At 56.5% G+C, this 19,880-nt stretch overlaps 1 protein-coding gene across 7 annotated transcripts in view; it reads right to left on the bottom strand.

Annotated features, from left to right (window-relative positions):
* Positions 1-19,880, bottom strand: part of IQSEC1 (IQ motif and Sec7 domain ArfGEF 1) — a 169,332-nt gene that overhangs the window by 36,098 nt on the left and 113,354 nt on the right. For all 7 annotated transcript variants that reach the window (XM_045551503.1, XM_045551502.1, XM_045551500.1 and 4 more), the window contains 2 exons: positions 8,988-9,279; positions 1,887-3,136 (listed from right to left, as the gene is read on the bottom strand). In XM_045551503.1, coding sequence (XP_045407459.1) covers positions 1,887-3,136; positions 8,988-9,279 — 1,542 coding nt within the window. The remainder of the gene's footprint in view (positions 1-1,886; positions 3,137-8,987; positions 9,280-19,880) is intronic.

Below are 19,880 nucleotides of genomic sequence, written 5' to 3'. Positions count from 1 at the left end.
TGAGCAAGGATCCATAATCCACGGCCCGTGGCTAGCCCCAAGGGAATGTCCCCTTCTCTAGACCCACCTCCCAGGACAGGCCTCTCTGATACCCCTAGACAGCGCTTCCATCTGTACCAGGGATGGTTCAGAGTGCCCTGTCCCCTAGTCTAGGAGAGGGGGCAGCAGGGAGCAAGGAAGCGCAGCCTGGCATTGGCCTCAAAGGGCCACTGTGCCACTCACCACCCTTGTGTGACCATTTGGGAAAACGACTGTCTGTTCCAGGCTCCCAGGATGTGTGTCAGAAACCACCAAGTAGGCTGGCCACATCCCTTCCATGTCCCCAAATCCCAGGGAGTCAGTGCCAGGTCAGTATCTGATGACCCAAAATCCTAGAGGCCCTGGGGATGGAAATAATGTGACATCTCTGGCTTCACAAGAGCCTTCCAGCGTCCCCTGAGGGAGTGCTCAGTCCTCCTCTCTCCTTCCTGATGTTATTTTTGGCTGTGCTAAGAATAGCCTGCTTTAAATACCCGTGCCTCCTTGGATCTGCTCTCAGGACTGCCCGACAGCACCTTTCCCGGACCCCCACAGGAAGCAGCTGCTCGATGAACCCAAGTCATGTCGCTCCACAAGACCTGGTGTCCTCCTTCCCCCAGACACAGCCCCAGGTCCGGCCTGCATCTGCCCCTGGGTGTCACCCCCAGATACGGCCCTAGGTCCAGCCTGCATCTGCCCCTGGGGTGTCATCCCCAGATACGGCCCTAGGTCCAGCCTGCATCTGCCCCTGGGGTGTCCCCACGGACAAGGCCCCAGGTCCGGCCTCCATCTGCCCCTGGGGTGTCCCCACGGACAAGGCCCCAGGTCCGGCCTCCATCTGCCCCTGGGGTGTCCCCACGGACTAGGCCCCAGGTCCGGCCTCCATCTGCCCCTGGGGTGTCCCCACGGACAAGGCCCCAGATCCGGCCTCCATCTGCCCCTGGGGTGTCCCCACGGACAAGGCCCCAGGTCCGGCCTCCATCTGCCCCTGGGGTGTCCCCACGGACAAGGCCCCAGGTCCGGCCTCCATCTGCCCCTGGGGTGTCCCCACGGACAAGGCCCCAGGTCCGGCCTCCATCTGCCCCTGGGGTGTCCCCACGGACAAGGCCCCAGGTCCGGCCTCCATCTGCCCCTGGGGTGTCCCCACGGACAAGGCCCCAGGTCCGGCCTACATCTGCCCCTGGGGTGTCCCCACGGACAAGGCCCCAGATCCGGCCTCCATCTGCCCCTGGGGTGTCCCCACGGACAAGGCCCCAGGTCCGGCCTGCATCTGCCCCTGGGGTGTCCCCCACGGACAAGGCCCCAGGTCCGGCCTGCATCTGCCCCTGGGTGTCACCCCCAGATACGGCCCCAGGTAGAGCCTGAATCTGTCCCTGGGTCCCCCCTCCCTGCCCCAACACAGCCTGTCATGCCCTTGCTCAAAGGGCTTTGTGCCCTGCATCACCTTGAGCCTGACAAGCAAGGCTAGGCAGGACACGGCCGGACACACCCACTCGCTGTGGTAGACAAGGGGGTGACATGACGGACTCCGGGCTGCTTACCCTCTCTCAAGATGCTTCCCCACAGAAAGGCCCCATTCTGCCCCACTCAGCCTGTGAGCATCTGCCGTCCTCATGACAGTGGCCCCGGGAGGGGCTGGGCCTCCTTCACAGCAGGAATCTCCCCTAACACCTTGCGTGGGGTCTTGCCCTGCCCACCTGTGCTCACTCTGAACCTCAAACTTGGCGCTGTGCAGGCAGGTGGGAGCTCAGCCCTGCTCACCTGCCAAGGCCCAGCGCTGTGGCTGCTACCGGCCCTGCTCGTCCTCCACGGCCACTCTCTGGTCAGCAGTGCGCAGGTAGGTGGCCACCCCCCCTTCGGGTACTCACTTGTTGAAGAGGTTCAGGCCGATGCGATAGTGCCTCTTACGGATGACATCATTGCTAAAGGCGGGCGAGTCCCAGCTGTTGCGGGTCTCCTTGTGGTAGGTCTGCTTGCTGAGCGTCTGCTCCCGCAGGCTGTCGCGGGATGATGACTCTGAGCTGCAGTTGATGGTGTCGTTGGAGTTGGACGTGCTGTTGATACTGTCATTGTCACCATCTGAGTAGTCTGACTCAGACTTGCTCTGCCGGTTGGCTGAGCCGTTGATGGCCAGGTGGCTATCCAGGGGCCTGGGGGGCCGGGGCCGCAACTCCGGCTCCTCTCGGGGGAGGCTCTTGGGGGGGCCGCTGTGGGAGCCATGCTTGGGGCTGCCCTGCTGCCCACCAAGGCTGCGCTCGTAGGTGCTCTGCCTCTTGAGCGAGCCACGGTCTGAGCGGTCGCTGAGGTCCACAGAGCTGTCGCTGGGCGGCTCGATGGTGAGCAGTGGGAGATGCTCCACCCGCAGCCGCTGCTCCTGCCGCTCCAGTGACGGAGTGCTCCGGCAGCTTGTGTCTGTGTCAGCCTTGTCCTCCTTGTGGGCCAGGGCCCAGTAGTCCTGGGCGGCACCCCCAGCCCGCAGTCGCAAGTCCGACTCAGTGCTGGATGGCCGGTCACCCACCTGTGAGAGGGGCAGAGGAGGTGACAGCTCCTCCTCGTCAATGTACAGGGTGACATCACTGTATGAGGCTGTCATCTCATCCAGTTTGCGGTGGTCCATGCTGTGCAGGGCCGGCTTGGACTCAGTGTCCCGGGCCCGTGCAGTGTCCAGGGCTGGAGCCTCCTCAGAGTGCAGGCTGCGGCAGTTGAGAGCATCATCGATGGACTCGGCCAGTGATTTCACCTGCCGGGAAAAGGCATCTTCCAGCTCTGTAATGGCATCTGCGAAGTCGCTGGAGGGGGCCGGAGGCTTGAGGTTAGACGCCTCTCCAAGGTCATCACACTCAGAGGGCACCAGGGCCCCCAGCTGGGAGCCATCGTTGGTCACTGAAACCTGCTTCCCCTCAAAGTAGGAGCTGTGCACTTTCTCAGGCCCCTCAAAGGAGAACTGCATCCTCATGTTGGACAGCACAATCCGGCGCGACATGCGGTTCTCCGACATGGAGCTGCGGAGGCGCTCAAAGTTCTTGTTCATCTGGTACTGGCGGAACGCCGTCTGGATGGTGCGGGCCGCATGGCGGGTCACGAGGCGCCCCCCATACTTTCGTTCTAGCATCTCCACCTGGGGGGGGAGGAGAGAAGAATGAGGACAGCCTGCAGGCAGCACAGTGTGACATCTACCAAAGCGCTACCAAAGCTTGTTCTTGCTTCCTAACCCTGTAGAGGAGCAACCTGGGAAGATCTCAGCGCGTCCCAAAGTTGGTTAGAGCAACTGCTGAGGGATGCTGGTGGGCTTATGTGAAATATAGGTCCACTAAAGCGAATACAAATATGCTTCCTTTCTCAGAACCCCCCCTTTTTTTGGCGGGGGAGACACTGTCTTACTCTGTTGCCTGGACATGAGGGCAGTGGTGTCATCATAGTTCACTGCAACCTCAAACAACTGGGCTCAAGTGATCCTCTTGCCTCAGCCTCCCAAGTACCTGGGACTTACAGGCACGTGTCACCATGCCCAGCTAATTTTAAATTTTTTGTAGAGATGGAGTCTCACTGTGTTGCCCAGGCTGGTCTTGAACTCCTGACCTCAAACGATCCTCCCACCTTGGCCTCTCAAAGTGCTAGGATTACAGGTGTGAGCAACTGCGTCCGGCCATTAAAAGGCAGGGGATACAGTATGCTGTGTTTCCCAAGCCTCTTAGGTCACGGACGCCTTTGGCCCAAGTGCACCTTGTAGCATGTAATCTAATGAAAACACGTTACGAGATGCTGGAAGTAGTGAGGCCTGCCCCTCTAGGGAAGAGGAACCTGAGGCCCAGGCTGCTTAAGAGACCTGCCAAAGAGCTCAGCGAGGCCCTGGGGCGCTGGGGATGAGCTGCAGGCTTCCAGACTCATTTCTTTTCTATGGCATCAGCCAGCTCTTGTGGCCAGAGGGGTCACTGAGTTTCAGGGAGACCCATGAGGTTTGCGGCCCTGAGAAGCAGGCTTCGAGGCCAGGTGCCTGGGTTCTGATCCTGGCTCTGCGCCTCGTTAGCTGTGTGATAAGCCTTGGACCTGTGTGGTTCCTCAGTTTCCTCATCTACAAAATGGGCCCAACTGCTATGACTATGGTGAGCCTCAACAAGACAGAGGCCAAGGGCTTGGCACAGGGGCAACTGGCTGGAAGACCCTCAGCCGCATTCCTGGAAGGCGTTTAGTTTGTGAGGCCCCAAGCTCCCTCCCTCTATAGATGGGCTAATGGAGGCCCAGAACCGAGACTTAACACACACTCTGGAGGCCTGCGGGCTCCAGGCAGCTCTCGCTCTTGGGCACCACTGCTCCCGATGGCTTGTGTCTGTGTTTGGAGATGGGGTGCACAGCCATCATGCTGCAAGGGCAGGACTGCAGGCAGCGAGGCGGGCCGGCAAGCTCTCTGGAGCCCCAGTGTGACACATGGGCCTCCCAAAGTCCTAAAGCTGATGCAGGCCCACCCACAGCCGAGGACAGCCATGAAGGCTGCTCCCTGTGACTTCTCCCGAAAAACAAACACACCCCTGCAGCCGGAGCTGACTCTGCGAATCAAAGTAAAGCAAGATAAGGAATTGGCTTCTGCACCATGCCAGGCCTCTCAGGGTGGGGGGCAGGGCGGCCATCTGATGAGGGGCTGGGAGAGGCCTCAGGCCCCTAGGATCAAGGCACAGCCTGCACCTGCCCACTTGGTCCCACCGGCCCACGACACAGCAGCCATCACACCAAACCTGACAGTCGAAAGGGAGACACACAGGTCCTTGCCCTCGAGGAGCCAAGAGTCTGTCAAGTAGGACAGACAGACAGAGGCACACAACTGAAATCAGGTGGACAGACAGACGCCAAGCAGAACCCAGGCTGCGGCCTGAGTCAGGGTGGGGGAGGCAGGTGCAGGGGGCTCCCAGGGCTGCTGTGGGCCTGGCAGGCCTGTGCGTGGAGCCTGGTCCTCTGGCTTCCCAGGCAGGTGGCCCAGGCGAGTGACTTCGTGTTTCTGTTCGCCTCCCGGTGAAGTCAGCATGTCGGGAGTCTCCTTGGGGCCGATCTGTCTCAGGGACACCTGTGAAACAGGCCCCGAGCGCCCCAAATGGCGAGCGCCTCAGCTCTCCTAGGGCCTGCAGGAGGGGTGGGCAGGCTGGGCAGAGAAGAGCTGGGGGGTGGGGACCAAAATGACTTTTCTAAGCCCAGCCGGGCCCAGAGTCAGCCAGGGTGGTTCTGCTTTTTCTCTTCCCCTGAAGCTACTGAATGCCGTCCAACGAGATGACCTCACTTCCACATCTGTAAGCAGAAAGTTTCTATTTTTTGGGTTGTGAGTGGAACTCAGAAAGCCCACAGGGCCAATGAGGGGCCTGAGGCTGGACTCTGGGAAGCCCTTTCTTCCCTCCTTCCCTTTTTGCCCGAGAAGGCCCATGTTCCTGGTGTCCCTCGTCAACCCTGGCGGGGGGGGGGGGGTGTCATAAGCACCAGGGCCACCAGCTCTGGCCAGGAGCTCACTGTAGGGCTGTCTTGCCTGCTAACTCTGGACCTCACACACCAGGCAGCCGCCCTGTTTTCCTGAGGCCTTTTTCCTAAGTCTGCACGTGTGTTGGGGGCAACGGGACATCAGGAAAGCAGAAACAGGCACATGTAGTCATTAAAGCCCCTTGTAGTCCCTCCCCAAGGGGACACGCACTGACCTAGGGCTGCTCATCCCCCAAACTCACCATGGTCGTTCTTTCTGAACGGGAACTAATACCAGGCCCAGTCTAAATCCTTACTGGAACCCAGGGGCAGGAATTCCACTGACATCTGCTGAGCTACTGTGTGTGCTGGAGACTACACACCTCATCTGACACTCACAGCAACTCTGACCTCCCGAGGGCTTTCAGTCCCCCACTTCTCAGATGAGGAGAGGCTCGGGGCAGGGAAGCAGCTGGCCCAGGCCACACAGACAACGGGTAGGGAGTCGAACCCGTGGCCAGGGCTCTCCTGTCAGGCCCTCACTCGCCCTGAAAGGGACACTTCTGAACAGTGGGGATAAGGAACCGAGAGAAATGCCCTTCCACAAAGCAGAACTGTCACTGCTTGATGACACAGCGACAGCGCGTGATGCCCACCTAGGCCTCCTGCTCTCAAGGACAGGAAACCACCAAAAGGTACAGAGGGCCGGGGACCAGAAGAACATGAGACTACCTGTTGGGTTCCTTTCACTAAAATGAGGCTTTGTGTTACCCAGACTTAAAACTCCTTGTGGAATCAGGCACCCTACTTTCATCTGGCAGTTCGCATGCAATCTGTCCTATTCCCACTTTTGCCTTGCTTGCCAGGAGGCTCAGCAGAGTGTTGAATGCTCAGTAGCCCTAATGTTGCCTCCTCCCAGCCTTCTTTTCCATCTCTCACACACCAAGCTTGCTCTTCCCTCAGGGCCTTTGCACCTGGCTCTCGCCTCTTCCTGGAACACCCAGTTCTCATGCCACCTTAGAGTGCTCTTCTCTACCTTTATCTAATGCTGTTACCGCCCATAGCCACTCTTTTTCTTCCCTCAATTTTGGAATCTCTAGAGTTTGCATCACTCTCTGGAATTCAACTGTCTCTTGATTGCTAACTTGCTTGTGGTCCATCTCCTGCACCACAGCGTCAGCTCAAGAGCAGGGGCCTCACTTCGTTCACTGTCGACTCCCCAGCAGCGTCTGGCACACGGGGGCATTCAGCTGATACTCACAGAAGGAAAACGACCAGCTGCAGCCGTATTTGGCCTATATTAAGCATATAATTGTCTTCACAGATAGACAGACTCTACTGAGTCTTAACCTTTCTCATTACTATTCTAATGTCCTGCTGCGGATGCCTTTTACTGTAAACTACCTGTGATCTACTAAGGATCTGGGCACACCGGATAAACGGAACAGAGGCTGTTCTCCCCTGCTGTTGGCCTGACCAAAGTTGCAGGGCGGCACTGAGAGCAGGTGGGAGGGTGGCTAAGTAAGGAATTCTTTGCCAGGAGAGAAGACCACCCTGGGCAGTCTGAATAATGAAAATAGGCTTCTAGTTTGAGAAAGCTGAGCCAAAACTACACCTCATCTAGGGATTGGCCCCATATTCTCTTTTCTTTGCATAACTAAATCTACATATTCAAATATCAATCACATTTTTCTTATAACTGAATATCCATGCTGTGATTCTGTAAACTCCCCTCCCACTTTTTTTTTTTGGTCTCATTGCATCATTCCCCTCAGTCTGTAACTTAGGTGGCATGAGTTCATCATCTAATAGCTACCCCTTTCTGAAATCTGTTCCTCTAACCTTATTAATAGTGGGGTTCTGTCTAAATTACCTGTTAACCTATTTGGTCACAGAGAAACAGAAATGCACAGGACTTTTTTAAAACAATTCATATCCAGGCACTCAAATATATTTCTCAATTATCCCCTTGTAGCCTAGGAAAGTGAATAGGGTTACAGGTTTTTGTTTGTGTAAAGAACTACAAATCAGTACCTTTTAATCTTCACATTTTTAAGCATTCAGTTCAATATTAACAAAAGGAAACGTAGTCAGTAAAAGGTATTTTAAAACAATTTCAGGAAGCTGCAGAATGGCTAATGAATGCTTCTTGGTAAGTTTGCAGTGTTAATTCTATATATGCTCCCTTCTGTGCTTCTGTTTTTGCAAAGACCTATTTAAATAAAAAAAGTTTTAAAGTAAAAAAAAAAAAAAAATAGGTCCCTTAGGAAGCGGGGCCACACTGGGCCCAGACCTCTGCTCCTGAAAGGACAAACGAGAAGATCGGGGAGCAGAGAGAAGGCAGGCTGGGCTGTAGGATAGCCGTGGGCAGGAGGGAGGGCAAGGTGACACCTACGGCAGGGAGTCTGGGGGCGGCTGGGAAGGGTCCTGAGGCCGCCCGGGGCACAGCCAGCTGCCTGGGAGTTACAAGGAGCCTGCCTGAAGCTCAGCACCTAGGAGCTGGGCAAAGGCAGACTCCGCAGCCTGCCCCTGCAGCCTGCAGAGCTACTGCTTGGCAGCCCAGGGGTTCTCCTGAAGCCTGAAACTGCTAAGAGACTTGTTAGTTCACTGGCTCACTCCTATATCCATCTGTTCATTCACTCGGGTCCTTATTAAAGGGCCTACTATGCGCCTGTACTCTGAGGGACTTGGAAGTGAGAGCTCTCTGCTTCCCCAGGGATTCACATCCTAGCTCTCCCCTCCTCCACCACCCCAGTGGAGACAGGACTCTCCTCTCTCCCCTCAACCCTGAAGAGCTGCTTCTGGTCCTTCCTCAAGCCCAGCCAAGCAGGCAGGCTGCTCATCCTCTGTTCCGCACACAGGTGCCCACCCTGTGGTGGGTCTGGGCCATCTCTCTGGACCAAGGCCCCTGGGGGAGGGCGTGCAGCTTCTATGAGGCAATCCCCCACAAGAACACAGACTTGTGAACCAAGAGGGATATAATAAGCAACCTCACCTCACTGGCTGCAGACAGGCTTGGCATTTCTTTCCGAGCTTGTGCTATTTATGATGTAAACTGACCTCCCTCTTTCTCTCCCTGGGCACTCCCTCCCCCAGTCTGCCCAGGGTCTTCAGACCCTCTGTGGCTGGCCACGCAACCTGTGTGCCCTGGTGGTGCTGGGCTATCACACTCAGATGCCCACCGCAGCCCCCAGATCCTGGCCCTGAGGGGCACGGAGCCTGGGCAAAGGCCTCATCGAAGGACAATTCTACACGACTCTCCACAAGGAATGTCAGACAATCAAGTCTCTTCAAGCATTTCAGCCCGAGCCAAGCCGGGGCAAAAGGTTTCCAGGAGGACACAGAGGCAGAGCTCAGGCTGAGGAAAAGGCCGGATTGTCAGCAAACACACACCCTAACTTGAACCTGTTGGACAGAGCCGTCCAACAGCAGAGACTCCTTTGCTGGCCATCATGCATGGGGAGGCCACAGGCAGTGGGCAGAGCTGCCCTGCCCCTTGTCCTTGTGTGGTCCGCAGGGCTGTGTCCACCTACCTGCTTGTCCTGCAGGTCCGAGGAGAGCTCATAGCTCTCAGAGAGTGAGCGGGAGCGCTTGATGGCCTCCTCCTCGGCCTGCTTGCGCAGGATGGAGGTCGAGTGCTGCAGCTTGGGCCTCCGCGTGCGCTGCTGCCCCGGCGGCCCTGAGTACAGCCCATAGGCTCCCACCGACGTGTGCTCGTAGTGGTCCGGGCTCAGGCTGGAACCGGGCACCAAGGGGCCCTGGTGGTAGGCTGAGGGGCTGTCCAGGGACGTGCCGGTCTCGCTGCTGGGGGCCTCACCCTCGACGCTGCAGAGGAGAGAGGTGAGAAACTCCCTGTGAGTGGGAAACCAGAACCAGGGCGCCAGGCTGTGGAAGGGGGTGGCCCCACACAGCCCAAGAGGAGCCCATGGGGCTCTCCTTGCTCCTCCCTCGCCCCATGGTGGATCTATATACAGCCAGGGTGGCCCACAAAGACCCTCCGCTCAGACTTTCCTAGGGATCCTGCTGCACTCACTCAGATTTCGTTTTCTCTGTAACCTGCCATCCTCTTATACGCAACACACTTTACTGAGTGACTATGCTGACTGTCCATCTCCCACACAAGAATGTCCTCGGGCCCACTGGGTCACTGATGATTCCCAGCACCAGAAGCAGTGCCTGGCACTTGGCAGGTGCTCAGTAAATACTGGCCGGTGAATCCTGTCACCGTCTCCCTACCACCTGCAGGAAGTACACCACTGGTTTTTTTTTTACCTTTTTTAAAAAGCAATAATTAACAAAAGTGACTCTTCATGGCACACCTACTTGGGACCAGGCATTGTGCCGGTGTTAGTTACAGGCTGAGGTGTACCCCCCAGATTTGTGTGCTGCAGTCCTAACCCCCATACCTGACCATGGGACTGCCACTGGAGATAGGGTCTTTGTAGAGGGGATTAAGTTAAAATAGGTTATTAGGGTGGGCCCTAATCCAATATGACTGGTGTCCTTCTAAGAAGAGATTAGGACAGAGGGATGAGCACGCGAGGACACAGGGAGAGGACAGCCAACTGCAAGCCAGGGAAGAGAGGCCGCAGGAGAAACAACCCACACCTTCATCTGGGTCTTCAAACCTCCAGAACGGTGAGAAAACAAATGTCTGCTGTTTAAGCCCCCCAGTCTGTATTTGTTATGGCAGGTTTAGAAACTAATACAGTGTTGTATGCACATTCTCTAAATCTTAAAACTAGCCTGCAAAGGAGGAATTATTAGCTCCCTCTTTACGGGTGAGGAGACAGGCCCATAAGAGCTACCCGAGGTCACCTAGGCAGCGAGTAGGTGGGTCAGGATTCAAGGCCAAGCTGGTGGGACCCTGAGACCGAGTGTTCCCCTCCACCTCAGTGCCTCTCGCCCCCACGACATCCCCTCAACATCTCCAAGCATCGTGCACGAGCTGGGCCAACTGGTGGGGACATGCCGCATGGGCTATCTCATCCTAACCCATGAACTCAGAAGACATTTCATTTTGTGCAGATGTTGGTTTCTGCTGCAGACTGATTTATGGTCTAAGACAAGGAAAGAAGGGAGAAATTTAAGCAATGAGTTTCTAAGACAACTTCTAGTCACCCTGCCGAGTTCCCTGTCCCTGTAAAATCACTCAACTTCAGCCTGGAAGGGACTTTAAAGACTCTGTTGTCCCCAGGGCCAGGGTGGAGGTCCCACTGGAAGGGCACAGCAGAAAGAAGGGCACGACACAGACCTCACCCAGGCTGCGGTGCTTCCTCAATGGTCCCTTCTTCAGACCAATGGGAACGCCCTGCATGCAACAGCCTGGGGCCAACGGCCCCACCCCTGCCCTCTCTGCTTCTATTCCTGCCACCCCTCACGGGGCCTGGTAGGACCCACTGCCAAGTATAGAATGTGAGACTGTTCACCAACTCCAAGGAAACCCAGAGTGGGGGCTCAGGGAAGGAGGTGCTGGAGCAAAGGGCATAGCCAGCGACCTAGGTGGTGGGGGCAGCCTGCTCTTTGAGGCTAGTTCCACCCCGAGCCAGGGCTACACTGCAAATTTCTGCACTTGCTTTCCAGCTTGGCTTAGGGACAAGACTACCACTCCACTAACTGGCTCTGGCCTTTCGGGACAAGCAATGGGATACTCCATCTGCTCCCTAGGGGCCAAGGTGAGGAGAAGAGACGAGCAGAGGAGACCCAGGCTCCTCACCTGCCTCTGCCTTAATCTGACCACAATTCAGGGTGGGTCGCTCCTCATTTCAAGGTCTCAGTTTCCCTATCTGTAAAGCAAATGGGTTGGACCAGATACCTTCAAGGTCCCCAAGGGACCCTACTCCTTAAGATTCTCCCAACATCACAGGGGTCACCCCATCCCCTTCCCCTGCATCCCCCTCCCACAGCGTGTATACGTTGGCTGGGGGAACAGGGATGGGACAGGCAGATCTTAAAATTCTCCCATTCTATTGACGAAGCTTTGAACAATGCCTTGCTAGAAATACTCAGGACCCCATCCAATTGTCACATGCAGTAGGGGACGAATGCCCATCTCAGACTTCAGGCAGTTGACTCTCAGCTCACAGAGGAGTGACCAGGCTCCCCTGGGAAGCCCATCCCACCATGCCTGACCCCAAAACCCGGGCCTTTGCTCCGGCCCCAAATTCCTCCCTTTCTCCCTTGTCTCCACAGCCTGCTGGCACATCACAAGGACGTATTTCCACGCACGCATCCCTCAAACTGGAAATGTTTCGACCAGGGGCCAAATCTGTGTTTCTGGGCAAGAGGCTGACAGGACACAAAGTCTTGTCCTTAAAGAGATGTAGCTGGGTCTCCACTACTAAGAGGAGAATTAAAACAATCCCGTAACCGAGAAGTAACAGAAACACAGAGACCGCCAGGCAGTGTCCTTGCAGGTCCCTGGAGTAGGAAGCCCCTCGGTGGTCATGGGCCACTCCTGCGCTGCCAGGAGGCTCTGCCAGGGAGTGGGGGGCTGGGACCCTCACTGCGCCGCCCCTGACCTAGGAGCCCCAAATAAAGCAGCAATGTCCACCTCTCGAGTCTGGAGGGACTTCACTCTTCACCAAGCCCTTTCCTATCTGCCCTGAAAACGGCTGTAAGCAGGCGAACAGGGCATTCTTCCCCTAACAGTGGGGAGGGAGCGAGGGACAGGGCCCGCCTGTGACCTTGGAAGGTCACCGTCATTCCCAGTCGGCCATGGTTTGGGGCAGAGGGGAGTGAGGAAAGAGAAGCCGATGATGGCTGCCGAACTCAAAATGAGCAGGACATCAGAGTGGGCGTCACCTGGAATGCAAGGGCACTCTGGGGACAGGACTGAGAGGGAGGTGGCTGGGGGCAGGCAACCACTTTCTGGCTGTGCCAGCCCAGGACTCCCACTCTGGGCACTGCCAGGCTCCTGGCTGGTGGGTTCGGCAGGTCCAGAACGTGCTTGGGACAGTCCAAGTCTGCTCGCAAGGTCATCCTCTCCAGGAAGGGGGGTCTGACAGCCACCCCCAGCCTTCCACTCTGATCCCAGAGCAGGGTCCTGGGCATCATCACTTTAGTCCCTCCTCCCCAGCCACCCCCCAGCCAATCTGTCACCAAGTCCTGTTGAGTCTGTGTGAGTGGCATCCTCTCAAGCTGGGGAATGTGGCAGCCCTTCCACACTCCAAAAAATTAAAACCAACTTCAAACCATCCTGAAAAGAAAAGAAATGGGCAGGCCATCCTACTGTGGCCGGCACAGCGCCGCCAGGCTTCCCTCACAGACGTGCAGACAAAAGTGAGAATAGCATGGATTTTTCTATGCAGCTTACGAACCCACCTTGAGCCTGAGAACATCACTTCTTGACGGTCCAATCAGAAGCTACACAGTATTAGACACTAAAATGGAGTTTTCTTAATCTGATATGTTTTTTAAAGTGAAAATGCCCAGTGCTGACAAGTGCATGCAGCAAGGGGCACTCTTGGATCTGCTTTTCAGGGGACTAGGTAGGAACAGTCATCAAACTTAAATCATGTAGACGCTTGACTATTTTCTGTCTGAACCCATAACAATGCTTTCCTCTACACACCCAGAAGCTCTAGGCTCTAAGCACAATGCTCAGCCCCCAGTTTCTTTCTGGGAGGAAGAAATGTCATATTTTACACAACAGTCAACCTTTCCCTCCTCACGGCAGGACAGATGCCCTAGGACACAGATCTTGGCTGTAAAACGAGGGTCACACTTTGCCAGAGTATACGAGTCTCTAGGTGGGGCTTTTGAACAGCCAGGCCAGCCCCCACTGCCCTGACCCCATCACGGCCTCTGACCTCCTGAGCTTGGCTGCTCAGTGTCTGGCCGCCCAGTTCAGCTCCCTGGGGGAAGCTTCTCCCACAGCCCCAGTCCGTCCGGCGGGACTGAACACACCGGGGTGGGTCCTCAACTGCACTCTTGAATTCATGAGCTCTCTCACACGCCTGGGCCACATGCAGATCAGAAAATGGGGCAGGGCACCTGCTCCATGTCCCTGAGCATTCCTGACAGTTTAGAGTCTCTGGAACATTCTGGCAGTTGGGTGGCTGCCACCCAGCAGAAGACGCTCCTGCTTCAGCAACCCCTTTTTCCAGAGATATGTGCTAAGGAAATAAGACCAATACACGCAGAGGTAGAGGCAAGGATTTTCACCGCAGTGTTTCTAATTACAAAAATTGGGGAATAATCTAAATGCACATCAACAAGGGATTGATTTAAATTAATTCTATATCCATATAACGGAAATAACATCAAGATGGCAGGAAGATCTGGTTTGATGGCTGTTCTTATGAAAAAGACTTGGGGATTTTTTTGTTGAGCCTAAGATTAACGCAAACTGATGCTGTGATGTGGCTAAACAGCCAGTCATGAACATGAATGAAAAGCCAGGAGCAAAAATTGCCCTGTTGCCCACTACAATTGTCAGATCATAGTGGGCGACCCAGTCTGGGGGCACTGACTGTCCACAGCCCCAGGGCGGGTCGGCAGACCTGGGGCAGGTGCTTGCCTCACCCTCTGCTCACCTGGCGCGCAGACATTGCTAATTGATCACAGACTCCCTCCTACAGATCTTGGGCAGAGACTCAGCCCTCTTCCAACACAGCACTCCACACAGCTAACCCCAGCTGGCACGTGAGAGGGACTCTATTTGCCAAGCCCAAATTACAGTGTGTCAGGAGAAAAACTGGATTTCTATTAACAAGAGCTGGGACTGCTCAGCCAGGAGGAAAGCAGCCCCAGGGGAGACGATCTGATCCCCAGTGTCGAGCCTCTGCCGGGCTGGCAAGCCAAGGCTAGAGAGGACTTCCACAGCGGGCAGACCAGAACTACGACCGCTGCCACCCGGTCTGAGGAAGGATGCTCTCGTGTGGGTAGGGCTGCTTAGGAGGTGCTGCGGTCTCTGCCACTGCAGGTGTGCAAGCTGTGGCAGGTCAGATGCTCATCAGAGATGTGACAAAAGGGACTTCAATTCTAGTACTATAAGGCCCATCTGAATCTGCAGCCTTTACTTGTATTTCTTGGCCTTGGAGGGGCCACACTCAGGTCTCAGCCCCCTCTTCCACCAGGCCACCCTCACCCCACACTCTTCCTCGCCATGTAGATCAGTTGGAGCATGTGTGCAGTTCTCCATCCCACACGAGGTCTTGCTATGTGAGGACCAGAGACAACTGCCCAAGGGTCCCCAAAACACCTGGCCTCCAGTAAAGACAAGAAAGGCCAGGGGAAGGAGACCTTTCTCCCACGAGATGAACTCCACATGTACAGGATGGGGCCCCTGGTGGTGGCACCAGCAGAGGACAGGGCCAGAGAGCAAGTGAGGGTCTGGAGCTGCATGCGGACACACCCACACTCTGGCCCAGTGCCCCCATCCCAGGCTCGGGCACAGGTAGCTCTCCTCCTCCCAGATCCCGGGGCCTCCAAGGTCTGATCCCTGAAGGGTCACTGCAAGCTCCTCTCCCTGTCTCCAGTTGTCCAAACATGCCTTCCTCCTCTGGAGATGGCAAGTGTTATTTTCACGTGGGGAAACGGCTGGGTGAGGCACTGGACCACTACAGCATAGCATCCTGAGTTTCCTACTGCCCTGGGGCGAAAGTCACCGTCAGAACAGAGAACACTGTGAGAAAAGTCTCCCCCAGGCCACTCCCTTTCTCCCAAGTGAGGGTGCTGAGTGGGCCCCTTGGTCTGGGCTGGAATTCTCCTTCTACTGCTCACCAGCTGTGTGATCATGGTGGGAATACCTCTGTGCCTCAGCTTCTGTTCCTGTAAAATGGGAGTAATTACAGTATCTACTTCGCATAACCATTATGGGGCTTACCTAAGTTGATATAGTGAAGTCCTTAGAACAGTGTGTGGCTCATAAAAAGCACTTCCCAACCACTGTCTCTGGTTATTCTTTGACTTAGAGGGCCCAACCTATGAGGCTCGGCAGCTGGAGGCAGCAGGGACAGACAGGCCCAGTGCCTGGGCCACGTCACCTGCCCCTGCACACTGCCTGCTGCAGGGCCTCTCTCTCCAGGGACACCTACCCCCAGGGCACAGGGAGACCTGGGCCCCCAACACCCTGCACTGGCCAGGGCTCCAGGGGAGGGGGGGCAAGGCTGACGGTCGGACCCCAGCTCCTCAGCCCAGACCTCGGCAGAGGCCACGTCCTGACTCTAGCTGGGGAGTGAGTCAGGGTGGGGGTTCTTGGCCTCTCAGCCACGGATGTCTCTAATTATGGCCTGTGAAGTTACGAATGACTTTTCTCAAGAAAAATGTTAGTCAGAGGCAGCTCTGGGCACCAGCGAGGAGGACCAGTGGAAGCAGGGATCCACTGTTCCCCCCCAGAATCGATGATGATGGCGGTCAGCAACGTTCCAAGCTTCACATGTAACCCATTCAGTCCTCTCAACCACCCTACAGGCACAGAGAGGTGACGCCCGTCCCCAACGGTGTAAGCTGGTGAGCAAACTCAGAACCCAGGCACTCTGGGCCCACAGCCCAGATACTTACCCACTGTGTTTATGTGACTTCTTACTGGGGGTGCCAGACACACACACACACACACACACACACACACACACACACAAAAGCACACACAGATATATGGGTCTGAGTTACAAAGCAGCGACTTTCTCCATACATCTATCAGGTAAAAGATGCTGCATCCGGTGTTTAAAACGCATGGTCTGTAACACACAGCTCCTCGGGAGCTGGGGGCTAGGCCACTGCCCCTCCTGCAAATGAAGAACCTGGGGCTCGGTGGAGGTGAGTCACTCTACAGGGCAGAGTGGGGCTGGGGCTCAATCCTACGCCCATCTCTGCTGCCTGGCTGCTGGGAGGAAAAGCATGCAGGTGGCCAGAGGCAGGGCTGGGGTGAGCCTGGGGGTCCTGGGGTTGTGCCTAATCATAAGACAAATAAGCCTTGGCCACACCACATGGTGAAGCCATTCTCTTCAGAGTGGGCCGGGCCCCATGCCGGAGGAGGCAGGCAATGTTGCAAGCTGGTGTGTGGTTAAATGTCCACGCCAGGAGCCTCAGGCTAGACTCCAGCAGGGCAGAACAGCCTCCTGAAATAGGTATGCCCCTCACGCCTCCAGGCCTCTCGTCATCCCCCACACTCTGCCTTCAGGGTTTCTGATTTCCAGAAAGGAAGTCTAGACTGGGCAGGGACAACTCACTCCCAGACCTCACAAGCTCCCTCCTGGGGCTCTTCGTTGCCTAGGCCACATCAACCGAGGTTGGTCACCCAGAAGAAGGAAGGGGACAGTCTTGTACCTGGACCAGAACAGCTCTGTACCAGGCTGGGTCCTGTCTTCACCTCTAGGCCTGAGGTGAGGTGAAGGGACAGACCAGGGTAAAGCAGCAGGGGTGGGGGGCAGGGGAGGCTGGAGACCGTGCATGAAAAGATTGACAGCTGGAGTCCACGTGCGGCACCCACATGATGTGACATCCACCTAAACATCCGGCGTGGCTTCTGGCTGGTTGGCCAGGTGCACTGTATCCAAAGTGCTGGACAATCTAGAAGTCACCCCTACAGGGCTGGGTGGGGTGGGGTAGGGGGTCGGGCAGCTTCTGCACTTACACAGCTCCCAAGTTTGCACTGATGAGGATGTCCCGTAATTGAGAAGGAACCTGAGTGACCCAGCACCCCCCGCCCAGACACTACCCTTTGACGCCTAGTACATGTCCCAGCCACAGGCTTGAAGCTGAGCTCCCCGGCAGGCCGGCTCCTCACAGCCTCGCCTTCTCCACGGACAGCGGCTCGGTCCTTGCAGCTGCTCACTGAGAGTCATCCTTGGCAACTGTCTTTCTCACCCCTCCTTCCCGTGTGTCAGCAAATCGGGCTGCTCTACCTTCACCACAGAGCCTGCCTCTGGCCACGTGGCCGGCCTGCGGTGCCCTCGCCTCTCCTCTGCACTGCCACCACGGCCTCTCCAGCGGCCCCCACTCACCACCCTGCCCTCACCCTGCCTCCACACATAGCCGCTGGGATCCTATTAAAGCACAACTCTGACCACATCTCTCCTCTCGCTCGGTGGGATATACAGCCCAAGTCCTCACAGTGACCCAGAAGACTCTGCAGGACCCAGCCATTCCTCCTGCTACCCACCCACGCTATACCCCCTGGCCTCCTGGCTATTCCTCTACACTTCTGAATGCTCTGACCCCAGGACCTTTGCACATGCTGCTCCCCCTGCCTAGTGTGCTCTTCCCTCAATGTCCGCTGGGCTCACGCCCTCACATCCTTGAGGTCTCTACTCAAAGGTCACCTGAGTGTCAGGGGGGCCTTCCCTGACCTCCCTCTTTGAAAACAGGACCCCATCCCAGCTATCTCATCTCTCCCTACTCCTTTTCTCTCTATGCACTTAACTACCACCGTCACACTACTATTCATGGGCACATTGCCATCGGGCTTCCCCATAGGATGCCTCCCGAGAGCCGGGTCTCCAGAACAGAGTCTGGCATGCAGGAGGTACACACACCAAGCCATGGCTACCAAGCCAGGGAAGCCTTTTTTTTTAAATGCCAGACTCCTGAGGGCTGCTTTGCCCCCCATGTGGACGGTACAGTGTATGGGAGTGGGACCCTGGGCCGGAGTGGGCACCAGCTCACACTAAACAGTCACAGCAGAAGCTGGGCTATGACAGGGTAAGGAGGGGAGCAGGGACTGAAGATAGCTTTGGAGGAATGTGGCTGAAGGGGGATGGGGCTCCAGGGAGGCATGTGGTTTTGAAGCTGGAAGAGACCTGAGTACATGTGAACAGTGACAGAAGAGGGGGCCCTGGGCAGAGCCACCAGGAGGAAGGGGCTCTGGGCACGGGCTGGGCTCGCTGGGGCAGGGAGGGAGGTCAGTCAGCTGCTCAGGGAGACTGACCCCCCCAAGCCCCCAGCAAGCTGAGGCACAGGCAGGGCCAGTTTCAGGAACCTGAGGTCTGAACTGGGCAAACCAAGAGGAAATGGAGAATCACTCCTTCCCGTGCCTGGCTGTAGGCAGGGAGCCCACAGCCCACTCCATCTTCATGCCTCTTGGCCTCCATGCCCTGCAGACAGACCTCTTGGATGGTCCCCCAGAACCTGGAATGGCCTTGGAACTCCCTGGAGCAGCCCAACCGCCACCTGCGTGGGGACACTGTGGCTGGCCCTGGCCTCTGCTGATGGCCCCATGGCCTCTGGGGTAGAGGACCCTGGGTGCAGACCTGCCTTGCTGACTCCCCCCAAGGAGTCGGGCCTGCCCTGCTGAGGCCCAGATAAGGCGCGCCCAGCTCCACCTCACAGGCTGCAGCATCCTCTGTAATTACCCAGCACTGAGGCCTCCAGAAGTGGCTTTTATATATGTAGAAAAATATAGGATTCTGAACAATGAACTGAAAAATAGCGAGAGGCTATTTTCAGAGCATTGCTTACTGAACCAACATTCAGCATCTCCCCGCTCGTCAGCTGTTGGCGAGGTGGGTGGTCGGCCTGCGGAGATGGGGGAACAGTTAGCACGGAGGGGTCTCCTCAGGCCACTCGAGCACATCAAGAAAGACGTAGCTTTTCGGGATGCCCCAAGCTGGCTGGAGGCACAGCGGTGGCAGCCAACTCATGCCCCCTGCCCTCTGGTCCTGAATACTCGGCACAGCTCTGCCAGGCACTCACCATCCTAATGCTGTAAGGACCTGAGTGTGGGCTAGTGTCCAACACTTGGGTTTTAACCCCGACTTCGCTGTGCCTCAGTTGCCCACCTACGGCCACTTCACAGCATCACAGTTGAGTCAGCGAGCCAGTGTCCCGGCCAGCCCTGCCCCTGGCTAATGTCGAGCCCAATTAGGGAGAATTGTTTCAGAAGGGATCTTGGCAGCACTCGTCCTCAGACAGGGCTTGTTCTCATCAGTGTGTAGCCAGACGGGAGAAAGAAAAGTCTCCACATCCTGTGAACCCAGGGCCACACAGCCAGGCCCTCACCCTCTCCTGTCAATGACAACATGTTTTCAAAGGTCGGCTTTCTGGCCCCAGGGAGGCAGCACCTCACTCCCGAACATAAAGAGCGCAGTCTGCCTGCAGGAGCCAAGGGGACCTTCCCACCGCTGTTTGGGAGTCACTCCCATTCAGAGAGCCCAGAGGACCTGAGTGGGCTTTGGAGATTAGAATTTGGGTTCCAAAGTGCCGCCCTGGAAACCTGGAATCAGACATCCCCTTTCCATTTATGACTTTGGGGGCTCCCATCGGAAAGAGCCCAAGGGTCCTGGCTATGCATAAACGTGGGCCCTGTGGCATGTGGGGGGCAGTACAGGGCATCTGGGGGGCTGACCCTGCCACAGCCCTCAGCAGTATGGCAAACATGGAGGACAGGGGCCACCCTTGGCAGGAGGGAAGGAAAAGGGGTCTGGATCGACAGGTGCCATGTCCCCAGACCTCCACTGTCCATCACATCAAGCTCCTAGGTTTCC

The sequence above is a fragment of the Lemur catta genome, chromosome 5 (assembly GCF_020740605.2).
Source record: "Lemur catta isolate mLemCat1 chromosome 5, mLemCat1.pri, whole genome shotgun sequence".
Taxonomy (NCBI): domain Eukaryota; kingdom Metazoa; phylum Chordata; class Mammalia; order Primates; family Lemuridae; genus Lemur; species Lemur catta.
The sequence above is the reverse complement of the archived record's forward strand: the minus strand, read 5'-3'. Positions and strand labels throughout refer to the sequence as shown.